General features: G+C 48.2%; 9 protein-coding genes across 9 annotated transcripts; 8 read left to right on the top strand and 1 right to left on the bottom strand.

The window, feature by feature from the left end:
• Positions 1-773: 773 nt before the first annotated feature.
• N7496_009355 (polyamine acetyltransferase) lies at positions 774-1,726 on the top strand (the record flags this gene model as incomplete). The annotated part of the gene is made up of 2 exons (XM_056702269.1): positions 774-1,625; positions 1,691-1,726. 2 exons carry the CDS (start codon positions 774-776, stop codon positions 1,724-1,726), a joined length of 888 nt encoding a protein of 295 aa, XP_056551269.1.
• A 650-nt stretch (positions 1,727-2,376) lies between these two features.
• Positions 2,377-4,676, top strand: N7496_009354 (putative GTPase NOG1; the record flags this gene model as incomplete). The annotated part of the gene is made up of 5 exons (XM_056702268.1): positions 2,377-2,397; positions 2,470-2,578; positions 2,712-2,813; positions 2,870-4,560; positions 4,635-4,676. 5 exons carry the CDS (start codon positions 2,377-2,379, stop codon positions 4,674-4,676), a joined length of 1,965 nt encoding a protein of 654 aa, XP_056551268.1.
• Positions 4,677-5,438: 762 nt separating this feature from the next.
• Positions 5,439-5,861, top strand: N7496_009353 (uncharacterized protein; the record flags this gene model as incomplete). Its single annotated transcript, XM_056702267.1, has 1 exon — positions 5,439-5,861. The coding sequence occupies one exon, from the start codon at positions 5,439-5,441 to the stop codon at positions 5,859-5,861; it is 423 nt and encodes a 140-aa protein (XP_056551267.1).
• An 863-nt stretch (positions 5,862-6,724) lies between these two features.
• N7496_009352 (uncharacterized protein) lies at positions 6,725-7,657 on the top strand (the record flags this gene model as incomplete). Its single annotated transcript, XM_056702266.1, has 2 exons — positions 6,725-6,964; positions 7,025-7,657. The coding sequence occupies 2 exons, from the start codon at positions 6,725-6,727 to the stop codon at positions 7,655-7,657; spliced, it is 873 nt and encodes a 290-aa protein (XP_056551266.1).
• A 2,311-nt stretch (positions 7,658-9,968) lies between these two features.
• On the top strand, positions 9,969-10,572 carry N7496_009351 (uncharacterized protein; the record flags this gene model as incomplete). The annotated part of the gene is made up of 2 exons (XM_056702265.1): positions 9,969-9,987; positions 10,214-10,572. 2 exons carry the CDS (start codon positions 9,969-9,971, stop codon positions 10,570-10,572), a joined length of 378 nt encoding a protein of 125 aa, XP_056551265.1.
• A 1,352-nt stretch (positions 10,573-11,924) lies between these two features.
• N7496_009350 (acetoin reductase) lies at positions 11,925-12,701 on the top strand (the record flags this gene model as incomplete). Its single annotated transcript, XM_056702264.1, has 1 exon — positions 11,925-12,701. One exon carries the CDS (start codon positions 11,925-11,927, stop codon positions 12,699-12,701), a length of 777 nt encoding a protein of 258 aa, XP_056551264.1.
• A 776-nt stretch (positions 12,702-13,477) lies between these two features.
• N7496_009349 (flavin-containing monooxygenase) lies at positions 13,478-15,451 on the top strand (the record flags this gene model as incomplete). The annotated part of the gene is made up of 5 exons (XM_056702263.1): positions 13,478-13,992; positions 14,053-14,210; positions 14,265-14,488; positions 14,550-14,952; positions 15,027-15,451. The coding sequence occupies 5 exons, from the start codon at positions 13,478-13,480 to the stop codon at positions 15,449-15,451; spliced, it is 1,725 nt and encodes a 574-aa protein (XP_056551263.1).
• Positions 15,452-16,020: 569 nt separating this feature from the next.
• N7496_009348 (MBL fold metallo-hydrolase) lies at positions 16,021-17,091 on the bottom strand (the record flags this gene model as incomplete). Its single annotated transcript, XM_056702262.1, has 1 exon — positions 16,021-17,091. One exon carries the CDS (start codon positions 17,089-17,091, stop codon positions 16,021-16,023), a length of 1,071 nt encoding a protein of 356 aa, XP_056551262.1.
• A 1,647-nt stretch (positions 17,092-18,738) lies between these two features.
• On the top strand, positions 18,739-19,725 carry N7496_009347 (uncharacterized protein; the record flags this gene model as incomplete). The annotated part of the gene is made up of 5 exons (XM_056702261.1): positions 18,739-18,860; positions 18,976-19,041; positions 19,091-19,239; positions 19,298-19,583; positions 19,632-19,725. The coding sequence occupies 5 exons, from the start codon at positions 18,739-18,741 to the stop codon at positions 19,723-19,725; spliced, it is 717 nt and encodes a 238-aa protein (XP_056551261.1).
• Positions 19,726-23,041: the final 3,316 nt, after the last annotated feature.

Here is a 23,041-nt window from a genome sequence, read left to right as displayed (position 1 = left end):
AAGGGATCGACACCGACTCACTGGATCGGATCGAAAGAAATCCCCCGCTTATCCGCTCTAAGGCAGGCGGTGACATGGATCGTTTTGAGTGACTTTGGGGGTACTTGGGTGGTACTTGCAAGTTGGGCGGTTCCTAGTGGGAGAAAGATAGGAAGAACTCGGGCGGCTGCGGTACTTCCAGAGTCGCTCCCCATTCTCACCTCCCCGCCACTCACTCTACCCTATTTTTCGCTCTTCCTTTTTTCCCCTTCTCCCACAACTAGAACAGCAACAGGGCCTTGGTCAGAAAAATATACCCTTTCTGGTAAGTTTATGATTGATCCAGCTCGCCTCATCTCCTCTCCTTGCTTTCATTCCCCAGCCTCGTCCGGGCGCCGGTCAACCGGCCGCTACCCCTCCTTGCGTACCCGCACATTGCCCGTGTCGCAAATTCTTATCGCCCTGCCAGAACTTCCCCTAGTCCAATCGCAAAGACAAAGGGAACTGCAGACGAAAGGAACTGCCCTACGTGGAGGCTTTCTCGTCCGACCTTTTTCCCTTGTACTACTACCGTTTCGTCCGAAGTTCACTTGCATATCAACTAATCCCCACTGGTCTAGATTGCATCCCCCCCTCCAGTCTCCATCGACGCCACCTCGCCGGGTCCCCTTGCAAAAAAAAAATAATACAAGACGACTGTGCAAGTGCCGTTGGTCAAGCACGCGAATTCCTTTTCAACTTGCGACTACTACGATCCTTGTTGTGATCCACATCCCAACTCGCCCGTTTTCACCATGTCGGATCTCAACGAGCAACCATCGGAGTCGATGACCGGCTCGGATACCTCTGGCCTGAAGCCGTTGTCTAATGCCAACGATGACCTCCAGTCCATTTCCAACCCCAGCAATATTGACCTGGCCCGGGTTATGAATCGCGCCGGTATTGCGATGACAAATGGCGGATTCCCGCTCGACGATCTCGAGGATGAGGATGAGGTGGACGAGGATTACGTTGCAGTCGACCAGGAAGATGCGAACGACTACCCCTACTGGTTCCGCCGGCCCCCAACCCACCAGCGCACCAAGCTCGACGAGTTGCACCCGTTCGTCCAATTGCTCTCCGCATCCAACGTGGAGGACTGTGTTCAGGTGGAGAATGCGTTCCCCGAGCCGGAGCGCTGCTCGCGTGACAAGTTCATTTACCGCCTCACTCGCTGCCCGGAGCTGAGCTTGGGTATCTTCACACTGCCTGTCATCGATGAAAGCAAGCCCAAGCCTCGCGCAACTCTTGTTGGACACATCATCGCCACCCGGACATCGGAGCCCTTGGTGACCGACCGGGCTATGCGACTGCCTCAAGACTGGCAATCTAAGCGGTGGACGTTTGAGGATAACCAGGCCGTTGGCCACGAAGAGGGTGGCAGCACCATTGCTATTCACTCGCTGGCCGTGCTCCCCGAGCACCAAGGCAAGCAGGTCGGAAGCACCCTGCTGAAGTCATATATCCACCGTATCCGGGAGGCCCAGATTGCGGATCGGATTGCGATCATTGCGCATGACCACTTGGTTCCTTTCTATGAGTCGTTCGGTTTTGAGTCTCGTGGCCCTAGCAAGTGCCAATTCGGCGGAGGTGGTTGGGTGGATTTGGTATGTTGATAATCCCCTTGCACTGGCTGATATACATACATTTTGCTAACATGACTTACGTGCAGGTCCTGGAGTTTGGTAATGAGGAGATGAGCCAGTGATCCAGGCGGCCTTTTGTTTTGCATCTTTTTTTTTGGCGTGGACCGTGTGTGGCCTTTTTGCCGGTCTGCTGTTTCTTGACTGTTCTTCTGTTCTCATATCTACGTTTTTCTTCCCTTTTGGGGTTCTCTCTCTCATGTCCTCGTTACGCACGCTACGTCCGGTCATCGGTTTTGGTCTTCGGGTTTGAAAGAAACTGGAGTTTGTTTTGTCTTCTGGGATCGGGGATGGCCAGTCTGACGGATTATTCTCACGGAAAAGAGGCCTGGGCTTTCTCAAAAACTTGGGCCCATGGCGCTTATGTACCATAGTGGAAATGCGATGTACATGAGCATGCCTAGTCTCTCTTTCAACCATACAACATAATACAGAAAAAAAATTAGACTGACGAAAGACTAAACTACCGTAATAATCATTATAGTTCATCGTATCACATTATAATCCAATCTTCTTGCTTGTCTCGACTTATCAGGAACGAAGAAAAAGTGGCTCGGTTACCGCATCCAATCCTGGTCCCCGCATTTGCTGGCCGCCCGGCAGAAAAATGTCCGACAAACAATTTTTTCGTGGAGAAACTCAACTGGACCCCCCCCCCAACAACCTCCCACTTTAAGAGTCAATACACTTCTCAGTTTGACTCCTGTGGCCCATCATGAAGACGACGTGGAAGGATGTGCGTATCTTGAACCCTGCCATCCGGCGCCTCGACTCGAGAATTCCCAACTAATCAAGTTTTCACCGCTAGATTGCGCCTGTGCCTACCAGCCAGGAATTCCTGGACATTGTCCTGAGTCGCACTCAGAGACAACTGCCCACCCAGATTCGTGCTGGTTTCAAGATCAGCCGTATCAGAGGTATGATTCCTACCTATTCATTCCCAGTCGATCCAATCGGTTTTTGCAAGGAACGGGCGAAGGCAAAAAAAAACGTGGTCGGGGTTATCGATAAAGAAAAGTATCGCTGATCAAGTTTTTTTTTCGACGGCAGGTTTCTACACCCGTAAGGTCAAGTACACCCAGGAGACCTTCTGTGAAAAGTTCCAGGCCATCCTCGATGGATTCCCCCGTCTGCAGGATATTCATCCGTTCCGTAAGTTTTTCCTCCGACTCGATTGCCTCGCGACGTGGGGCCTAACATTCGACCAGACAAGGATTTGATGAACACTCTCTACGATGCCGACCACTTCCGCATTGCCCTTGGTCAGGTCTCGACCGCCAAGCACCTGATCGAATCCGTTTCCCGCGACTACGTCCGTCTGATCAAGTATGCGCAATCGCTTTTCCAGTGCAAGCAACTCAAGCGCGCTGCGCTCGGTCGCATGGCCACTATCTGCCGTCGCCTGAAGGATCCCCTGGTCTACCTGGAGCAGGTCCGCCAGCACTTGGGTCGTCTGCCCTCGATTGACCCCAACACCCGTACTCTCTTGATCTGCGGTTACCCCAATGTCGGCAAGTCCAGCTTCTTGCGTAGCATCACCCGCGCCGATGTCGATGTTCAGCCTTACGCCTTCACCACCAAGTCGCTGTTCGTCGGTCACTTCGACTACAAGTACCTGCGTTTCCAGGCTATCGATACCCCCGGTATTCTCGACCACCCTCTGGAGGAGATGAACACCATTGAAATGCAGTCGATCACTGCAGTTGCTCACTTGCGTTCTGCTATTCTGTACTTCATGGATCTGTCTGAGCAGTGTGGTTACTCTGTCACCGATCAGATCAAGCTTTTCCACAGCATCAAGCCCCTCTTTGCCAACAAGATTGTCTATATCGTTGTCAACAAGATTGATGTTCGCCGCCCCGAAGATCTGGACCCTGAGCAGCAGGCTGAACTGCAGGATATCCTCAAGTCCGGTGAGGTCGAGATGCTTCAGGTCTCTTGCACCACCACCGAGGGTGTCACTGCCGTCAAGAACGCTGCTTGCGACAAGCTGCTCGCCGAGCGTGTCTCTCAGAAGCTGAAGTCTGGCTCCAACTCTGCCGGTACCCCCGGTGGCCGCCTGGGCGATGTCCTTGCCCGTATTCACGTCGCTCAGCCCATGGGTGGTGTCCAGCGTGAGACCTTCATCCCCGAGGCTGTCAAGAACCTCCAGAAGTACGACAAGAATGACCCCAACCGCCGGAAGCTCGAACGCGATTTGGAGGAGGAGAACGGTGGTGCTGGTGTTTACAGCTTCGATATGCAGCGCGACTACACTCTGGCCGACTCCGACTGGAACCACGACAAGATTCCCGAGGTCTGGAACGGCAAGAACATCTACGACTTTGTGGACCCCGATATCGAGTCCAAGCTGGCTGCTCTGGAGGAAGAGGAGGAGAAGCTGGAGGCCGAGGGTTACTACGATTCGGACGAGAGCGTCGAGGATGCCGAGGACGCCGATACCCGCATGAAGGCAGACCTGATCCGCGAGAAGCGCACGCTCATGCGCAACGAGGCCAAGATGCGCAAGTCGCTCAAGAACCGTGCTCAGATCCCCCGTTCCGCCAAGGCCAAGAAGCTCTCAGAGATGGAGCGCGGTCTCGACGCTGCTGGTTACGATGTCGATGCTGCTGGCGACCGTGCCCGCTCTCAGAGCCAAGTCCGTGGTCGCACTCTTACCCGTGGCGATCGTGATGATGATGATGCCATGGACTTGGATGATCCTCACAAGGCCCTTGCCCGTGCCAAGAGCCGTGCCCGCAGCCAGGCCGCTACTGACCGTCGTAACGACGGTGTCGTTGATGAGACTGCTCGTTCCAAGGCTGACCGCCTGCACAAGTTGGGCCAGAAGAAGATGAACCGTATGGCCCGACAGGGTGAGGCTGATCGTCACACTACCGTTTCCCTGGCCAAGCACTTGGTATGTACACCCAACATGAGTTTTGACTTGATCATATCAATTATTTTGAAACATTTTGCTAATACATTCAATAGGTCGCCGGAAAGCGTGGTATTGGCAAGAACCAGCGCCGTTAAGGCATCCCCGCGTAATCATTGTCAAATTGGTTCCAGGTTCCATTTCTCCATACCGGGTGCACAATGGTGTTGGGCGTTGTTTTCTCTTTATTTCCCTTTTCTCTTTCTTTCCTTTGTCTCGTTGATTTGACACGAGGGGGGTTTTCCACACATTCCATACACTACTCGGTATCCACATGCTCGGTTGAATCGGGGCGTGGATCAGATGCAGGGTTTACCAGCTTATACGATTTGTGGGGGATTAGATTTTTGTTTGATTTATCTTTTCTTCCAGTCATTAGGACCAAAAGTTTTGGACTTGACATGATGAATGTTGCATATACCAATACAGATGAGATTTTTTGGTTATGATGGAACTACCTAGTCCTTGTCTTCGTAAGTCAGACTTAGGATGTGGGCCTGTAAGCTCATATTGCTTTCAGCCTTGTTTGCCCTGCTATTGTAGTTGGTATTCTTTGAGTACTTTCCTTCCTAAAGAGACATTGTTCGATTCCATCAATGTCGGAACAAAGGACAAAGGGAAGAATGCCTTTGAACTCATACAATGGAAATCATTCAATGGCACCGATACTTACTACTCGAATCCATGACCTTTCCAATTAATTATAGTATCGTCAAGAGCAACCTTGACAGCGAGGTATCTATAAAACACAGGTAAATTCCTACAATCACATCATCACAAACCACAGTGGTGAACTCCCAGTCCTACCTAAAAAGTAAAAAATCCCTACATCTAAAGATCTATATACCTAACCTCTCAAAATGCCCATCGACCGAACCCACTACGAACTCTGGCTGGCACAATGCACAACAAAAGCCCCAACCCAACCAACCCACTGGATAATCCTAATGGTGCACCCCGGCAACGACCGGTGTATCTGGTGCCACTCTGTAAACGAGTCCGGCCACGAAGGAGGCTACGAAATGCTAATCGAACCAAACAAGCGCGTTGACAGCTGGAGCTTTGAACACAAGTTCTTCCTTGGCGTGTTCCCTACCGCGCTAGGTGCCGTGGTGAGTCGGGAGGCATGCAAGGTTCCGCCGCAGAATTGTCAGTACTGGGTAGCGTATGTTGTTATGAGGCTTGGGAGGGTGGGGTTGGTTTCTGGGGATTTGTATGGGTGGTTGATTGGGGAGGTTAGGGAGAGATGGGGGGATGAGGGGCCGGGGGATTTGCGGTATTAACACAAGGACTTAGTGAGGGATTTATGTATATCCTTGTTGATTTTGGGTTTTGTTTGTGCTTTTTTCCGTGGGGGCGGGATTTGGCTAGGTTTGGTAGAAAGAGTCCGATTTCATTATCATTCTGAGTTTGGGGAGTTGCCGAATTTGATGCTGGAGATGGTAATCTTTGCCGCTTGAGATGGGACCCTTGCTATTTGTAGATTTGGATACCTTTTTGATGACGAGAAGCCACTTGGTGTCTGGAGACCTAAGTAGATTACGTTTTGAGTTCTGGTGATAGAGATTTTCAGGGGTTGGTTAGTCTTGCAGTTGACTGGATTTCGTATTAGAATCTCTCTTGCTCTATGGAGGTCTTGCTCTATGGAGGTCCAAGTGCATTGACGAGAAATAATGAATATCAAGCTGGTCGAAATATCCAACAGTCGTCTCGATTTAGCAAGACCAAAAGCCGCAGGGAGTGAAACATGGAAACCGTAGGGACAAATCGGACTGTCGGAGTATCTGTGACCGCTCGAAGAGTTTCCCCTAGTGGTTGCACAGACTGAATTTCCTGGTCCGGTGGGGGCATCGCACCCCGGATTCGCTCGACTACCCATCCAATCAAATCACTCGACACATAGTAAAGTTAGCTCGAACTTCTCCTCATTCCTCTCCGCTGCACTCGATTGGCTCGACTGCACAAGGCTGGGGTGGCGGTTACGAGTAACTTCGCCTAGCATGGATCCTTCGAACCGAGATCGCAGTGTTCGGGCCCATCGTGACCCCGAGTTTCCCATTCACCTCGTACTTATTCCCTTGGTCTGCTGTTTTCTCGGCCATCTAACCCTTCGCCGTTGCACGATGCGCCGCCCTGCGCGACAGAGATGGGCGTCTCCGCATATTTCGAGCTAAGCTGGTCGATTCTGAGCACCATCGGCTTGTTCCTGACCGTCATCGGGGTTTGGGCTATCCTCATTACTCGCGTGTCACCACTACATCTCGTGCCAATCGTCGTGTCTATCGCATGCGCTGTCGCAAATGGCCTCTGCTACTATGCTTTTTACGCCGAGTATCCGACAAGGCAGCGAGTCGTTGCCAGCGTCTTTGCCGATATATTCTGGCTGGTCGGTCCTCCCAATAACCACTAGTAGTTATGAAGCTACTTACTAACGCTCATGAACTAGATCCAAGAAGCCGGCCTCTCCTTCTATAGTTACCAAATCCTCGTCCACACCCTCAAAGACCGGGCCATCATCATTTTCCGCACTATCTTCTGGTCATTAATGACCTGCATCGTTGCAATCCGCATAGCCATCGCCGCCACACGCGCCGTCGAAATCGCCACAGGCGATCCCCTCCAACACCGCGTCGACTACCTCCACGTCGGCTACTTTACCGCCATCGCCCTAGTCGAAACCAGCAGCGCCGCATTCCTAATTCGCCTCCTCCGCGACGCCTACGGCATGTCACCCTGGAGCTCGCCAACTCAAGATCTCTTCCGACACTTACTACAATCAACCGAGATCCGACTTGCAAGCTTGTGCTGCATCGGTATCCTGCGTGCGGTTACGTTCTCGTTGCGTACTACGGCGCAGAGCGCTACGACTGTCGCGGGCGAGTTTGATCGGTTCGCGTATACGCTTGAGTGTCTTTTCCCGGTTATTTTTATTATTGATATTCTCGCGTCGAAGAGGTTCCGCTTTGATAATCATAGTCTTGTCTATTGTAGTGATCCGCCGGATGGGCATCCGGGTTGGGTTGGACATCGGACGAGGCGGCATTCGCGGTGGGCGGCTATGTCACCGGGGCATTCTTAGTTAAGTATTCGAATAGCCAGTTGTACGATATTGATGGATCAAAATGCAAAATAAAACTGTGTATAGCTAGCTCACTTTCATTCCATATGGGTTTGAGGAAATCGTCGTGATGACTCGACCCTATTGACCTCGACTACTCGGTCGTTTGGTCATGCGTCCTCCCGTTTACACCTGCATGGATTGCTTTGCAGGTTTGATGGCTCTTTCCAGGACCGACGCTTTGTTCTTTGTCTTGTAGACCTATTTAGGTCTGTCTCTTCTTCTTTTCCTTCTTCTTCTCTAGATCCATCTTCATTATAGTCTAGATAGAGACATTGATTCAGATTCCCCTTCTTTTCTGCTTCCTTTGCGCAGGTGTCGATGACACCATCACGTCGGTTCCGTTTCTGTGGTAGTTGTTTAGCCTGATCCCTGCATCCTATCCGGTATGTAGCATGGTAATTCTAAGCGCGAAGTCTAGGCTCCTCATCTAGAACCGAGCAGAAGCCGTAAATAGGAACGCATTTGGTCTTGTAATATTGGGACCTGTGATTTACTACATCCGGTTAGTTTTGCCGTTCCCGGACTAGCGCCCTAATACACCGTCATGTAAGCTCTCCCTCCATCGCTCCGACATAAAAGATAAGGCCTGCCCTCTCGACCTCAATTTCCTTCCCTCTCCTTCCCTTCAACTCCTCTATCTTACACTCATCGCCGCCCCTTTCTTCCATTCCGGCCCCCACCGACTATTACGCCTTGGCTTTCAGCCCGACGCACTGCCCCTTTCATTTAAACGGAGATACCGCTCGATCTAACGCCCAGCTCGTTCTGGCTCTTGAGCTAGAATGGTATTCGCACAGGAGCAGAACCACTGGGATAATCTAGCCCGCAGTCGCACCGTGTGATTTCGTATTAATACTCTTAATTATCCCCAGCGAGTGATTGTGTATAATGCTGCGAACATATCTAGGTCTCCCTCTGCCTATACGCCTTACTCGTCTCTAATTCCACAAGCCTTCTTCACATCTACAAAGTGCTAGCACACCATTAAGGCCGTATACCCCGCTCCGTCCGCCCTATCTAAGGTTACACTACACCGCCCCGGCATCACGGAATTACGCTCGGTTACCTAACCATAAATGCCTTCACGCCGAGGTTATCGTAATCCTCAGTCTCTCCGGTTCATCTACACCTAGTCGATAAATATTCGAAAGCATAGCCCGGTAATATAGGCTAATAGCAAAAATGCCATACACGCCCCTAACTTTAGTCGATGTTACGTCATGCGACTAATTCTAGACGGCGACTGCGAAAACCATACTACGATTATACTATAACCTCGCTAATAGAGAAACGGCCAAGAACAGGCTAATAAATTATATTAGTATGTATCGCAAAGGCATTAGCGAGGCGTATAGAGAATTATCGCTAGTGAACTATAGCCCGTGGTTGTGGACTATAAAACTAGCATAGTCTCGCGTCTATAGATACAATCACCTCTTATAGGATCTGGCCGAGATAGTCTACACTTAGTACACAATCGCCCGTGTATAGTAGGGCTTTAACTCTGCCTTAGGGGCGTATCCGTATCGTTTCGGAACCGAGGAAGACCGGACTATCTTAGCCGCTATTCGTGCTAGCCAGTTAGTGGTAGATAACGAGAGTTAACGAAGTGATAATAGTAACACTCCGTCATTTCACGATAATCATAAGACTTCACGGCGCCTATATCGAAACTCGGGAACGATCTCTAAACCTAACCTAAGGCATCCCCGGCGACTACGCTAGTACGCGCGCCAGCGTCCCTTTTTTTCGACCTACACGGTTTTTTCTACCGTCGTTCGTATTCCGGAGCTTTCATAGCCACTTTCGCCGAGTACGTATCGCCGCCGAAACCCCGTTGCCTTTATGATCGATTAGCAGAGAGATTAAGATAGACGGATAAGAAAACAGGGCTATATACCTAGAGTAGGAGGGATACACTGACTCGAGAAGATGGGGAAGCCTTTATCTACCCGTTAGTGCGTCCTGCCGTTTCGTCTTCAGCCCTATACTATAGAACGACTAGCAAGCAGAGCTCAATCGACTTAGTGGTGATAACTAGGTATAGACGATACGCAGACAGGTCGTTCCCTAGAAATAGCAACAGCACTTTACGGCGTGGCTATTAGATTAAGTGGATAAGCGCGCGGGTCATTCGCGCCGTAGTACCCTACACGGTACATTAGTCACAGAATCGACTAGTAGGTAGGTCTCATCCGATTACTATTATACCGGAGCAGCTTAAGGCTCCTCCGAGCGAGTCCACCTCAGCTTAGAAGTTAAACAAGACATGATTAGTCTAACGAGAGGTAAAAAGCCATCTATCTCGCACGCCGTCTTCGTGAAAAAAAAAATCCAATTTAGTCATTCTATCTCAACCAAGTACTTAGTTTTCCCTACATCATCCAAACGTAGTTATTTCTATCTTCTACTAGTTCTAGTCACTATGACCTCTTCTACAGAAAAAGCACACGAAACCTTATATAAGGGATCTCTTACAACCATAATTGATTTCGCTAACTTAATATTGTGAAGCTTTAATCCCCACTGGGTTATGCGAATGGCCTAAAGTGGTCATACGCGATTCCATCATTTCCCCCGAGTTAGGCACGCAGGCCAATCCTATCGTCATCGGCGATGATCTTGCTCCATTAGGCTCGGCTTCCAATCCCATCGTGATCTATGTTGGCGAGTGTTCGTGCCGTAATGGGACAGACCAGGTTGGTTTTGATGCCGACACTGAGATCATGACTACACTGGAATTCTGGGAGACGTTGATCGGCGGAGACTTCACCGTCCCTGCAGACGAAGGTGAAGCTGTTGTCCATCCGCCAATCAGATCGCTAGTCCGTGAGGACCCAGAAGACCTTCAATCGAAGAGCTATATGAAATAATTGTTTGATTTCTTATTTAATAGCTTCATTCAATCCGAAATTACACCTAGTTAGCGTGGCAGGTTACAGGACCACAAGCACTACTGGAAAACCAGCTTTTCACTACTACGTCGCCAAGATAATCCACAAAAACACCTAGGATAGATAAGAAAGTCTCCGTAGTATCATTCCGCCTAGCTAGTTACTTGTATTGGATTCTAATGTCATCATGGTTTTCTTGCCTGAGAAAAAGCCTATTTTAATGGAAGACTTGGCAGTAGAAAGGTACATAAAATAGTAATACTGACAAAGGGAACACACGGGAACGGTAACGATCATATAACATCGTGTAACGTGATGTGTGGAAATTACTAGCGCCCTTGGAACAGCCGCGCCACGCGACCTCCGTAAAGAGGGGATTGGCTGCTTTAAAGAAACATGACTTTCCTAGAAGTATTTCGGGGCCGCGTCGAACTAAGAATGTATATAGTACTTCGGGGAAAACGAGTAAGTATAGATATTATATCTCCACGTAGGCTGCCTCGACGTTAATTGCTATAGATAATGTTGTAGTGTAAAGGAAGCTTGATTTATTTTTTTTGATGGAATACATAAGGGTATATATACAACGTGAAGTCTAAGTTGATTTTTAATCAACTTAGTTCTTCTCATATATAGAGTAGGAATTATTTCCGATGTTGCGGCTTTATTCCTGAACAGTAAGTGCCTAGTGCGATAATAGATATAGGTCTAGGATTATAAAGCCTCTTGACGCTTCCTATAGGCTATATTATTCTAGGAAATTATGTCTCCGTAGGACTATACCGAATATAATTACGCTTAAGTTATCTATCTATAGAGAAAATACTTTACCGCTATTTATAGTGCTACTCTATCTGTGCTCTCTAAATCTATGTCTGATAAAAGTATATTATTATAACTTTAACTGAATGGCTTAGCACTCCTAAATACACGTTATGCTCTGATATCATGAGTCGCTATTTTAAACTAATCAAGCTTGGTTTAGCTCGGGGCCTAGCCACTTTGGAAATAGCTCTAGTGAGAAGAAAGTGTTTACGTAAGCCAGCCTCTAAGGCCATTCGTATTGCCGAACTCATCCGATCACTGGCTGTTGCCGCTTCGGCAGTCGGCACTTGGCACATGTGGGTATGGCAAGCACCAACGACGGACTCGGACAGGCCGGCTGTGAGGTCAGGCACCCTGGACAAGCTTGGCTGTTCCATCATGGGATTGATCATAAAATGCGACAATCATGCCACCCAAGATGCATAGTGCAGGAATAGATTCCCGAACCTCCAGATTCATTTACCATTCGAACAATTGAACAAACAAACTACAATCAAACCATAGCAATGCCTTCCGCAGTTGTCACCGGGGCATCTCAGGGCATTGGCCGGGCAATCGCTCTCCGACTCGCCGATGATGGCTTTGACATTGTTGTGAATGATCTCGCTTCTCAAACCGCCCTTCTCGAAGATCTTGCATCCGAGGTTAAAGCGAAACAACGAGGCTGTTTTGTCGTCACCGGAGATGTCACTGTTGAGACGGACGTACAAGAGATCGTCCTGAAAGCCGTGTCCAGCTTTGGGGAGCTCAATGTTATGGTAGCCAATGCTGGAGTCATCAAGATGAAGAGCTTACTCGGTCTCACAGGAAACGAGTTCGACAAGGTCCATGCAGTTAATGTAAGAGGTGTATTCTTATGCTATCAAGCGGCGGCGAAGCAGATGATCGCCCAGGGCAAAAGTGGACGCATCGTGGGAGCATGCTCCATCGCTGGCTACAGGCCCCAGCCCGATGCTCTGGCATATGCAGTGAGCAAGTGGGGTGTGAGGGGGCTGACGCAGGCTTCCGCCATTGAGCTTGCACCCTATGGAATCAATGTGAACGCCTATTGCCCTGGGATGGTCAAAACAGCGATGTGGGATGAGATCGATGCTGCGATTACTAAGAAGCATGGGGTTCCCCTTGGGTCTGCGTGGGACAAAGGGTCTAAGGAGCGGCCTGCAATGGGCAAAACACCGACGGCGGAAGATATTGCGGGCTGCGTGAGCTTTTTGGTAGGCAAAGACTCTCGGTTGATCACTGGCCAAAGTATCATTATAGATGGAGGCATCCAATTTTCATAGACCGGAGAATGGGATCGCTCGTGAGTCTACGGGAGTGGCTCTCCTAGCCTAGAGTCATCGGAGACTTAGATCAGAATGAAATGGAATACATACTATTGTTTGAAAACCGTACTGTTTAAACTTAAGACCCATGCACCCTCCATATACCGAATTGTCTACTACACTATCCCCCGCGAATCTGTAAATTCTCCAATCCCGCAGATTCAATAGCAAAGTTTACTTGCGCATGAAAGGCACGTAGTAACTGACCACGTGGTACCTTGGTTTGGTGTTCTGTCGGTGAAATATCATATGTTTCACCAGTTCAAGCCAGCTCCATTGGAATTTCAAATGGTATACAGACTCGTAGTGTACATGATGCAGGTCAAGTATTCTCGGTACAGTGCCTCTGTGGACCGAGGACAATAGCAGGGATTTGACCTGAAGCAAAAACTATTCATAGCCTTCTGGCCATTCCGACCAGCACCTGAAGATCTGCGATTCGGTAGTCGGCAGACTAGACCGGCGCTCGGTAGTCGGGTCATGCACCTCTCCGTTGACTTACGGATCTATCAGCGGCGGCCCGCAAGTAAATCAGTGGCCGTTTGACCGAGCACATGCCCCATCCAAATCATGAGATGGTCGTCTGTCCGAGGCATCCAAGGTGCGAACCACGCCCTATATCATAGCCTGTCGACAGCACTCAAAATGAACTACATCAGCCCCCTAACCCCATCTTTTCACCCACCACTTCTACTCCATACGCTTGCTGCAATATGTCCGCGAGATTAAGTCAAATGAAAGGGCATATATCTGCTCCTGAAAAACCGGGGGATGGCGAGACCACCACTTACAATATTACGGAGGCACCACTTGGGTCTACTCGCCACCTGCGCATAGTGGGAATCGGAGCTGGAATGAGTGGAATCAACATGATTCGCACTTTACGTCTCAATGTCAAGGACTATGACCACGTAGTCTATGAGAAGAACCCCGAGATCGGGGGAACATGGTTCGAGAACCGATACCCTGGGTGCAAGTGCGATGTCCCGTCTCATAACTACCAGTTCTCTTGGCGGCATAATCCTGAGTGGTCTGGGTTCTTCTCCACGGCTTCGGAGATTCAGGATTATTTGTGTCGTGTGTGTGACGAGGAAGGAATGCGTAGCGTTATCAGGACAAGCCACCAAGTCACTCGGGCACAGTGGAATGAGGCGACTGGGATGTGGAATCTGGAGGTGCATGATTTGGAGAAAGACACCAAATTTCATGACTCCTGTCATTTTTTGTTGGATGGCTCTGGAATTTTGAAGTAAGCCAATCTCTTCACTAATGGAAGACTGGTGGAGTATAAAATGTGCTGACATTTTAGCCACTGGAAATGGCCGGAGATTCCAGGCCTTCACAGTTTCCAAGGCCAATTGGTTCATAGTGCAGACTGGCCGTCGCACTTTAACTATGCCGACTTGACTGTGGCGGTCATTGGAAATGGCTCGTCGGGGGTACAGATACTGCCGGAGATGCAACGAGGTGAGCGAGCGCAGATTCTGCGTGCGGCGCAATACAGCTAACCCGTGATCACAGATGTCAAGCACTTAGTTCATTTTGTGCGGGAGCCCACCTGGGTCGTTCCGTCAAGACTCCAATTGCTAGCCCAAGGCGCTGGTGGAGGCGTCTTGAGCGAGGTGAGCATGGATGAGAACTCGGACTTTACAAAGGCCCAGATCGAACGATTTAAGTCAGATCCCGTCTTCTACAAAAAGTTTGTCAAAGCCGTTGAAGAGGTCGTCAATGGGAATTTTCCTCTGGTCAGTTGTTCCCTGTCTTGTATTCGAGGGGGAAACCTAAACGCTGACATTGGGGTAATAGACACTCAAAGACACGGAATTTGCCGCGACCTTGCAACAGAGGTCAGCCGAATACATGACAGATGCCCTTGAGGATGATAAGCGCCTATGCGATGCTTTAATCCCGGGTTTCTCACTGGGATGCCGCCGTCTCACGCCAGGCATTGGGTACCTACAAGCCTTGAAGAAGCCCAATGTGAGAGTAGTGACAGATCCAATTACTAGGATTACGCCCAAGGGTCTCGAAACTAAATCCGGCGAGCTCATACAAGTCGATGCAATTATCTGTGCTACAGGGTTCAACGTGTCTTTCTGTCCACGCTTCCCAATTATTGGGCCACAAGGAAATCTGCAGGATACATGGACACAGCAACTACCAAAGTCGTATATGTCCTGTGCGGTTCCAAGCTTTCCAAATTACTTCAGTGAGTTCCCGAAGCAATCAGCATAGAGTTTCTGGCCCTAAAGCACCACTATTAACGCCTTCGTTCGTCACCAGCTTTCCTCGGCCCCAATGCCCCCATTGGGCATGGTAGCGTGTTCACAATCACCGAACATATTGCCAAGTACTTGACTCGCATCATCAAGAAGTGCCAGACAGAGGGAATCAAAGCGATATCCCCCTCGCATGCTGCCGTTGATGAGCTATATGAGCACACCCAGAGATTTATGCCTCGAACGGCCTGGTCATCGAATTGTGTCTCATGGTTCAAGAATGGTACAGTGGACGGTCCGGTCACGGCCCTACACCCGGGTAGCAGAATACATTTCTTCCATATGCTGGAAGGATTTCGAGGCGAAGATTGGGACTACGTGTACTTCAACAAGAAGAATCGCTTCCAGTATCTTGGAAACGGATTTTCCACGAAGGAGGAAGGCAAGGAAGATTCGACCTGGTACTTGGATGAACCAGATAAACTATAAACTTGAATTTTGTCTTGGGACGACTAGACTCCATAGGAATTTGGCTACATATAACCATGGATTTCCATGGAGCACATGGAGATTTCTGTAACTATATAAAAACATTGCTTGAATCTCTTTTTGTATACATTACTTAGTTCCATATTCTATCAATTTGAATTACTATCAATCCATGAGTAGTTGAAACTTTGATTTATACCGGGATTTCTCACCCATAACTCAAATCGATTCTAGCGACGTGGACTCGGAGTGCCAAATTCAATACTGCACCGGGATAGTTTACATGGTAAAAAAGATAACAAAATACATTCCTGGGTGCTGAAGATTGGAATTTGTTCTTCGAACTCCGTACCATGTATCTTTGCAGAAGAAACCTCAGCCGGGAATGGGACAAGGAACATACACTGGCACAAGTGACGGCGGTGAACTGCCCTTCGATCCGAGTGACATTGATGATGATGGCAATATAACTATACTTTCTGCCCCAAGTAAACTAACTCAAGTATATCAGACAGCAGTAATCGGAGTCATGGTTTGTCATGTGGCTAAATGTTCCAGGCTACTTATGGTTATGGAGAGTGTGTCTCCTCCCCAAGCAGAGCTTGCTTGAAGTCTGAAAGGAACTTCCACTTTGTCTTGACGTCCCAGCCCTGGCGTAAAAAGTCATTGGCATATTTTGGGAAGAAATCCACAGTTCCTTTCAGATGGGAATCATGTGCGATAACCACGAAGATGTTTCCCTTAGCATCAGCCTCCTGCAGCTTCTCAATGGTCTCTTCAGCAATATCAGGATTAGAAAATATCATGCCAGGCCGTTTTTGCCCATATATGGGGATTTTGCTATCACCATTTCGAAGCATATGTTCAAAGATGGAGCCAGGGCAAGGCCCAGGAGAATCTGGTTCCAATGGATGCGGGCTTATCTTCGAGGGCAGTGGGAGCCATCTAGAGGGTCGCATTTCGGCGGAATGGTGGCAAGCATCAGCCCCCATTAGGATGAAGGACTCTGGGTCCGCGGTTGTCCGGGCTAGGGCACAGAGATGTCCGATGGTATGACCTGGTGCATCCAAGATATAGAAGCTCCTATCACCGAAATAGTCGATGGCATTAAAATTTCCCACTGTCGTCCTGTTCTCATCATTGGCAAAGTCGACCTCCTTGAGTTCTCTCCCAGTATAGTCCGATTCCAAGATAGGCGATCCGGGATTCGATGGATAGCCTGGAACAAAGGTTTCGCGAAATCCTGGTCCCACAATCAATGCGGTATTCGATGGGAAAGTGGACGGGTCTCCAACATGATCGTAGTGCCAGTGGCTCCAGATGATTCCCTCTATCGAACTGGGGTCAACCCCATCCTCTGCCAGCAACTGGCTGACTCCTTTCTCAACTGAAACCTTCGCGTCGTTCTCACTGAAATATTTCTGGATAATAGGAGGCAGGTTCTGGTAATCTGGTCTCAAGCCGAGGTCGAACAGCAGTCGGCGTCCACTGGGATGTTCGATCAGGAAAGAGAATGCAGGGCAGTCGAGGAATTCTGCGCCCTTGATGGTGGATTCAGTGAAATCATTTGGGACAATAATACGACTTGTCGTGTCAATGATCCGCACAGTGACCGTGCTTCGAGATAGTGGCAACTCCATAAATGAACGGTCGTTCGGGGCAAGAAAATGAAAGAAATAATTCTTAACTGAAGGTAGGGAGAACCTGCTAAATTTTACGCTTAATTATGAGTGTTCGAAACCTTTTTAAGTCTTCCGAAGGATACCTCCCCACTCTGAATTGACTGATAGAATTCACGCAGGTCTTAATTGTCGGCTATCGGCTTCCGTGGCATAGTAATTATGGCAATCCATACACATCTCGTATTACCATCATACAGGCTATATTTCACAGGTAATTACCACTACCTAACCTGTCTGATCACGGTCCGCAATAGCGACTCTGATGCAAGCTAAATTCCTTTAGATTATGGCATTCGGTAGGTGCACATTCTTACACGAGCCAGAATATCCGATGCCCAAGTCCCTAACCGGATTGTGGCGGCTCTCTAATATGACCATGAGATCCCAAATCCGCACATACCGAGGCCGTCTCGCAAATGAACAGATATTGATTTCCAAGTCTCATCAACGTAGACAGAAAAGGCGAGGAAGATCGATATTGTTTTACCGTGGTCCATCTGTGCCGAGTTTAGCTCTGGAACTGCCGCCTCGATGGCACAGTACCGAAGATATCTGATCAGCCATGTCGAGGGCCTTAGCGACCCCTCAATTCGGCAATCGGCCCTTCGGTCGGTGATTGTTCATGAATACATTATTCTCGTCTGAAAGATAAATTATCCACAGTGGCTATTATGCCCTGCGCAATGTGCGGGGTTAGAAGAGCCTCGGCCACAAGGGCCTTCAGCCAAGGGGCAGCAACCAAATTCCTCCACGTTACCAGATACATATGTACTAGCCGATACTGGTGCTATTAGATCTGTTCCCTCTCTCGGCAGATACAAGTGAGCGGCATTGGACTGCAGCGATTTTGATGTCTATATACGCAAGTCCCCGAAAGACCCGTCCCAACACGATACAGAAATTTCTCATTACTACTGCGGAAGATGTAAATCCACTACTTTAACTTCGGTACATAAGACACAACAAGACACGATGAAGTATTTAATTTATACGGATCCGTTCAGGTCTCGGAGGACTAGCTCGGGTCCCTACTAAGACTCTAGGCCACCTGGCACAAGAATATGTTGATTCTACAGGTAAATAAGCTGGAATTCCTAAGAAAATCGTTTACGTCATAGTAGGAACTTATTTATTGTAGAACAACGTCCAAGGTTACTATATAGCTTGTGTGTAGTACCTAGTAACTGCTAATACTATACTATCGAACTCCAAGTGAACCAGGTCGAGGTCCAGGACTGAATGACTCAACACTCTTACGGTCTTGATTATATTTATTAACCGAGCTTCACTGTTTCTATAGACAGTTATTCAAGTTGTCTTTTATGCCGGGAAGTATCAAGAACTGCTAATGTCGGCTATTGTGGAATTCTGCGGTATCGCCAAAAATACCGAGTACCGACTCCCCGACATTCCGGTGCTAAGAAAAGAAAGAATACCGCAGTTTAGTAAATACGTTGTAATGACGAGAAAGTCTATTTACTACCTTAATACGCTATTGAGGGATCTGACTAATATGTGATATAAATCCGGTAATCCTGTGAAGATGTTTCTGCGTCGCCTTAACCATCAATACTAAGGATATTCCCGATCAAACTGTCAGCAACAATGGAGCCTTATAAAGACACCGGCCCGCTTGACTGTAATGGGGAAATCGATACTACATCAATCCAAGGGAAGACAGCTATTATCACGGGAGGTAGGAGTCAAATCACTCCGTTCCACGTCTTGTATTGCTGAAAATCTGGTGCAAATGGAATTGGAGAAGGTTATGTGCGAGCTTTGGTTGGAGCAGGGCAAGTTGCAAACCCCTTGAATCATCCTCCCCTGTTAATTTGAGTCAAGGGCTTTCGTCATCATTGCCGATATTAACGAGGCGGGCGGGGTTGAACTCGCTTCGAAATTGCAACGGTATATGAAATCCCACTCACGGAACCATATAGAGCTGATTTTCCCATAGCACAAAGTTCGTCAAGTGCAACGTCACTCAGTGGTCAGATCAATTGAAGATGTTCAAGGAAGCCATCGAATTTTCGCTTAAGAAGAGAGTGGATATTGTTGTTGCCAATGCTGGAATATCTGGGGTTGACTCGGTTTTTGCGTTTGAGGGTAAGAAATTGTCATCTCAATAATCCAGTTTTGCAATATTGACACAAACGGACCATAGATCAGGAAGAGCTCGAGGAGCCGGCTCTGAAGATTGTGAACATCAACTTAATTGGAGTATTTTACACTATTAAGCTAGCTTTGCATTGCTTCAGACGCCAGCATGCGGCGCAGTTACAACCTATGCAGGATACACTCTTAGTGCTACAGGGATCTATGGGTGGTTATCTCGAGGCAGCAGCGACATTGGAATATTGTGCATCCAAGTTTGCTCTCCGCGGTTTGATGCGATGCCTAAGAAGGACCTCTTGGATGCATGGAACTCGTGTCAACTACATTGCTCCAGGGTAAGACAGGCAATTTCTGGATTGGAGTTGATGGTTAACTGTGAATAGATTCATCAAAACAAACTTAATGATCGACGAAGTAGCCCATACTCTTGCGTCTTCCGAAATTTTTCTATTCATCCACCATTTACATTTCCAATAAGCTCACATTTATCCGAAGAACCTGGAGAACTACCCTGCACGATAGTGATGGGGTATTGACAATGCCTAGAACTTTAATCCAAGAAAAGGGTGAGCTGATCCTCAGTAGTCCTAATTATACAGGAAGCGTGTCCTGTACACCTAAGACGTAGATAGTAAGAAGCTAGAGTGAACCTAAGACTTGAAATACCAGGTCGTCTGGTGATATTTGTCCAAGAATGACTGCAGCGGTACTTGTTTTGGGAAGCTGGTTTATCGTCCCCTTAACCTTACAGAATCAAGGTCCGAGGCTCCCATTATATACTACCATGGAAGCACAGGCCTGGCTAAGTGGAGGGATAAGGTGAGTTTGACTCAGACAGCAAAGAATCTGTCAACCTTCTGCCATGAATCATCTGGGACTCTCCTAGTCCTGGTTCTTGACGGCACTTCCAGACGGATAACATTCGTTCGGGTATTGCAGTGCCTGAACGGCCAAGCCCGCAGATAGGACCTCTAGTGTTTTTGAAAGACTATTGACAATACTTAGGACGTAGAGGACTCCTTATTTGTAGACCCGATGCGTTTAAGTTGGATGTAAAAACAAGTCCTGGGAGAGCTACCTGTGATATATATAATGTGGTGCGCTGGTCATACCTCATGAAAAGACCAGAATGAATATAGTCAAGGGTAAGTCAAGATCACGGACCCACGAAGTGATGTGCATGGCTTATGACGTGCAGTTCTCCATGTAATACTTAAACGGTTGATTCTGGACCTCCTACTGTATTTGTGTCCATGGCTTGTGCCAAGACAAACAAACGAAAACCTCATCGTCCACCAATTAAACAGGGTTTAGATGACTACCAGGGAAGACCTAGGAGCGCACATCAATGCTTTCAGCTATCATGCAACTTGCATTTTAGTTTTTGGTTCTGTGGGGTGATCCGTTAAGAGCGTGGTTAGAGCGTATAGGTCGTTATTGTTAGTGCAGCAGGTCAAAGAGAGCTATGATTTATTCTTCGGGGTCGAAGTCTTCAATCAAAAATGATATAATATATCAAGTATTGCTAAGATAGTGAGTGATGTGTCTTTCATTTGATACCCAGATATGATTGAGTATACTTGACGATCCGCTTCAAACGGAGTACAATATGTCTTGTTTGATGAATATATTCAGGTTTTAGACATATAGCTCTAAAAAGCCCTTCCCGTCATGATTTACTCCGTAGTGAGAATAATTTGTTTCGAGCATGCAATATACTCCTTACACTGTCGGTATCTGCCTTTATCGAGTACCACTCAAGGGCTCATGCCCTCGGATGACCTACATACGTAGTGTCAGACGTGCCTCAACTCTTAGCGAAAACGAAGAATAGGAACAGTCTCTAAAACTCGCACCATGATCCGTGATATCCGATACGAAACACGGCCGAGAGAACCAAGAAGTCTAGAGCCCTCGACCCTCCCTCACTTCAGGCAAACACCTGGTCACCGCAGTCCAGAAAAACTCTAGCATTGCATCACCAAGATAAGAGCTTTATCCATCATGATTGGGTGCAGAGAGATGCCGTGCAAGGAGCACCTCATCATACCATGGTTTAGGAAGGAGCGTTAGAGCTAGGGCCCACCATGTGCCCCTTTTTTGGATTTTCCTTGGTTAATTCTGATTTATTTTGGGTGGTGGTCTGATGGAGTCATGGTCGGTTGGCGTCAGAGATTTCCCTGCCGAGTTCACCGCAGATCACGGAAGGGGCTTGGGTGGAGTGGGGCGTGTGAAAATTGAGATTTTGGTTCCGTCGAGGATTTTCTTGCTGCTGGTCTCCACTTGCCTGGGAGATCCCGTGTTCGGCATGCCGAGTATGAGGATTTGATACGGTCGGGTTCTGGCATTTGGGCATGGAATTGAGAGCGGAAAATTAGATTAAAGGCACGAGAGATGTTGTATCTATAGAACTAAAAATTGTATAAGATTATTGGGAATTGTCTTGCGCAAGAGCTATCTTCTACCTGCTACCCGGCATCGTACATGAGATCCCGAGTCGGCTCGGTGTCGGCATGGCAGCACACAGGACTCGGTGTGCCGATTTGGGACAAGAGTGGACCCCGTTCAAGGCTCAACCGATCGCAAATCTCTGCGCGGGAGACGCCCGAGGGCTTGATGGCTCACCGATAGTGGGCCTGTCCACTTTTGAGCTGAGCAGCATGTCCGACCGGAGCATGCATTTAGTTCACCTTCTTATCAGTACAGTCTGGACGCACACGCCATATGGAAACTGGCCCAAAGCTGGTATATAAACGGGGCACATTCCCATATGATTTAGAAAATGATGGCACTACGTTAGATATTGCCTTGGAAATCTGCTAGAAGAGAGTATCCCTTTGCAAGAACTCATCAAGCCAAGCTTTTGTTGCTCGGCGATCGTCATCGATGCTGAGACCGGCTCGGGCGCCAGCCTTTTTCCAGCAGAATCCACGCTGCCCCACCAGGCGTGCAGTAAACAGATTTTTTCTTCTGCAATATTCATTATGTACCAGAACCACTACGTTTCAGTAGTAGCAGCCTTGGATGGCAAAACGCAGAATCTGTTCAGTCTTAGAGTAAAACTCTTTCCTTGTTATTCTATGTCTCCTGCAAGGAGCTACTATATAGCGGAAGAAGAGCCCAGCAAGTATAAAGTACAAGTTACAGTTCTATAAAAAGTTAACAGCCTTACTAGGAAGTACCTGGGCTGAACTATAGAAACTATGGCTTGCTCTTATTCATCTATGACGCGCCGTCGCTCGGTTTAGTTGCCCGTCGTACCATACTTTCTAAACTCAACAGGGCCAGAGGTGATTTCTTTTTCCGTCATCGATTGTAGCCGATCCCAACGTATCCACGGAGTCCGTCCGTCCTCATCCAGACACGTCCTTCTCATTCGCTGGACCTGACCCAGTTCTTACTGAATCGCGCAGTTTTCTAGAAGGTGGCGAGGAAGCTCGGCTATACTGCCAGGATGCTGGACACATTCCAATGATCGCGGGTTCTCCCTTGGCTGGTGACTGGCATGTTGCCCCTGAGACATTTTATGTCCTAAATATGTAAATAGCATCCGAGTGCAAATGCCGTTCTCCAATACGTAGTACCAATCTCGTTATACTTCAATTTTCCATACCAACTTGCTCGCATCAGCGATCAAAACTATAATTCCATGAACTGACCTTCGGTGTACACCTTATACTTTGAACTATCTACGGATAAAGTATAATGTAGTAGACAATCTCGAATAATCATAGAAAGGCATCGACCCATTTTGACCCCTCTTCTCGTCTCACGTGGACACTCCCATTTCGGC

The sequence above is a fragment of the Penicillium cataractarum genome, assembly GCF_028827025.1.
Source record: "Penicillium cataractarum strain IBT 29864 chromosome Unknown utg000008l, whole genome shotgun sequence".
NCBI classification, from domain to species: domain Eukaryota; kingdom Fungi; phylum Ascomycota; class Eurotiomycetes; order Eurotiales; family Aspergillaceae; genus Penicillium; species Penicillium cataractarum.
This window is presented reverse-complemented; position numbering and strand designations above follow the sequence as displayed.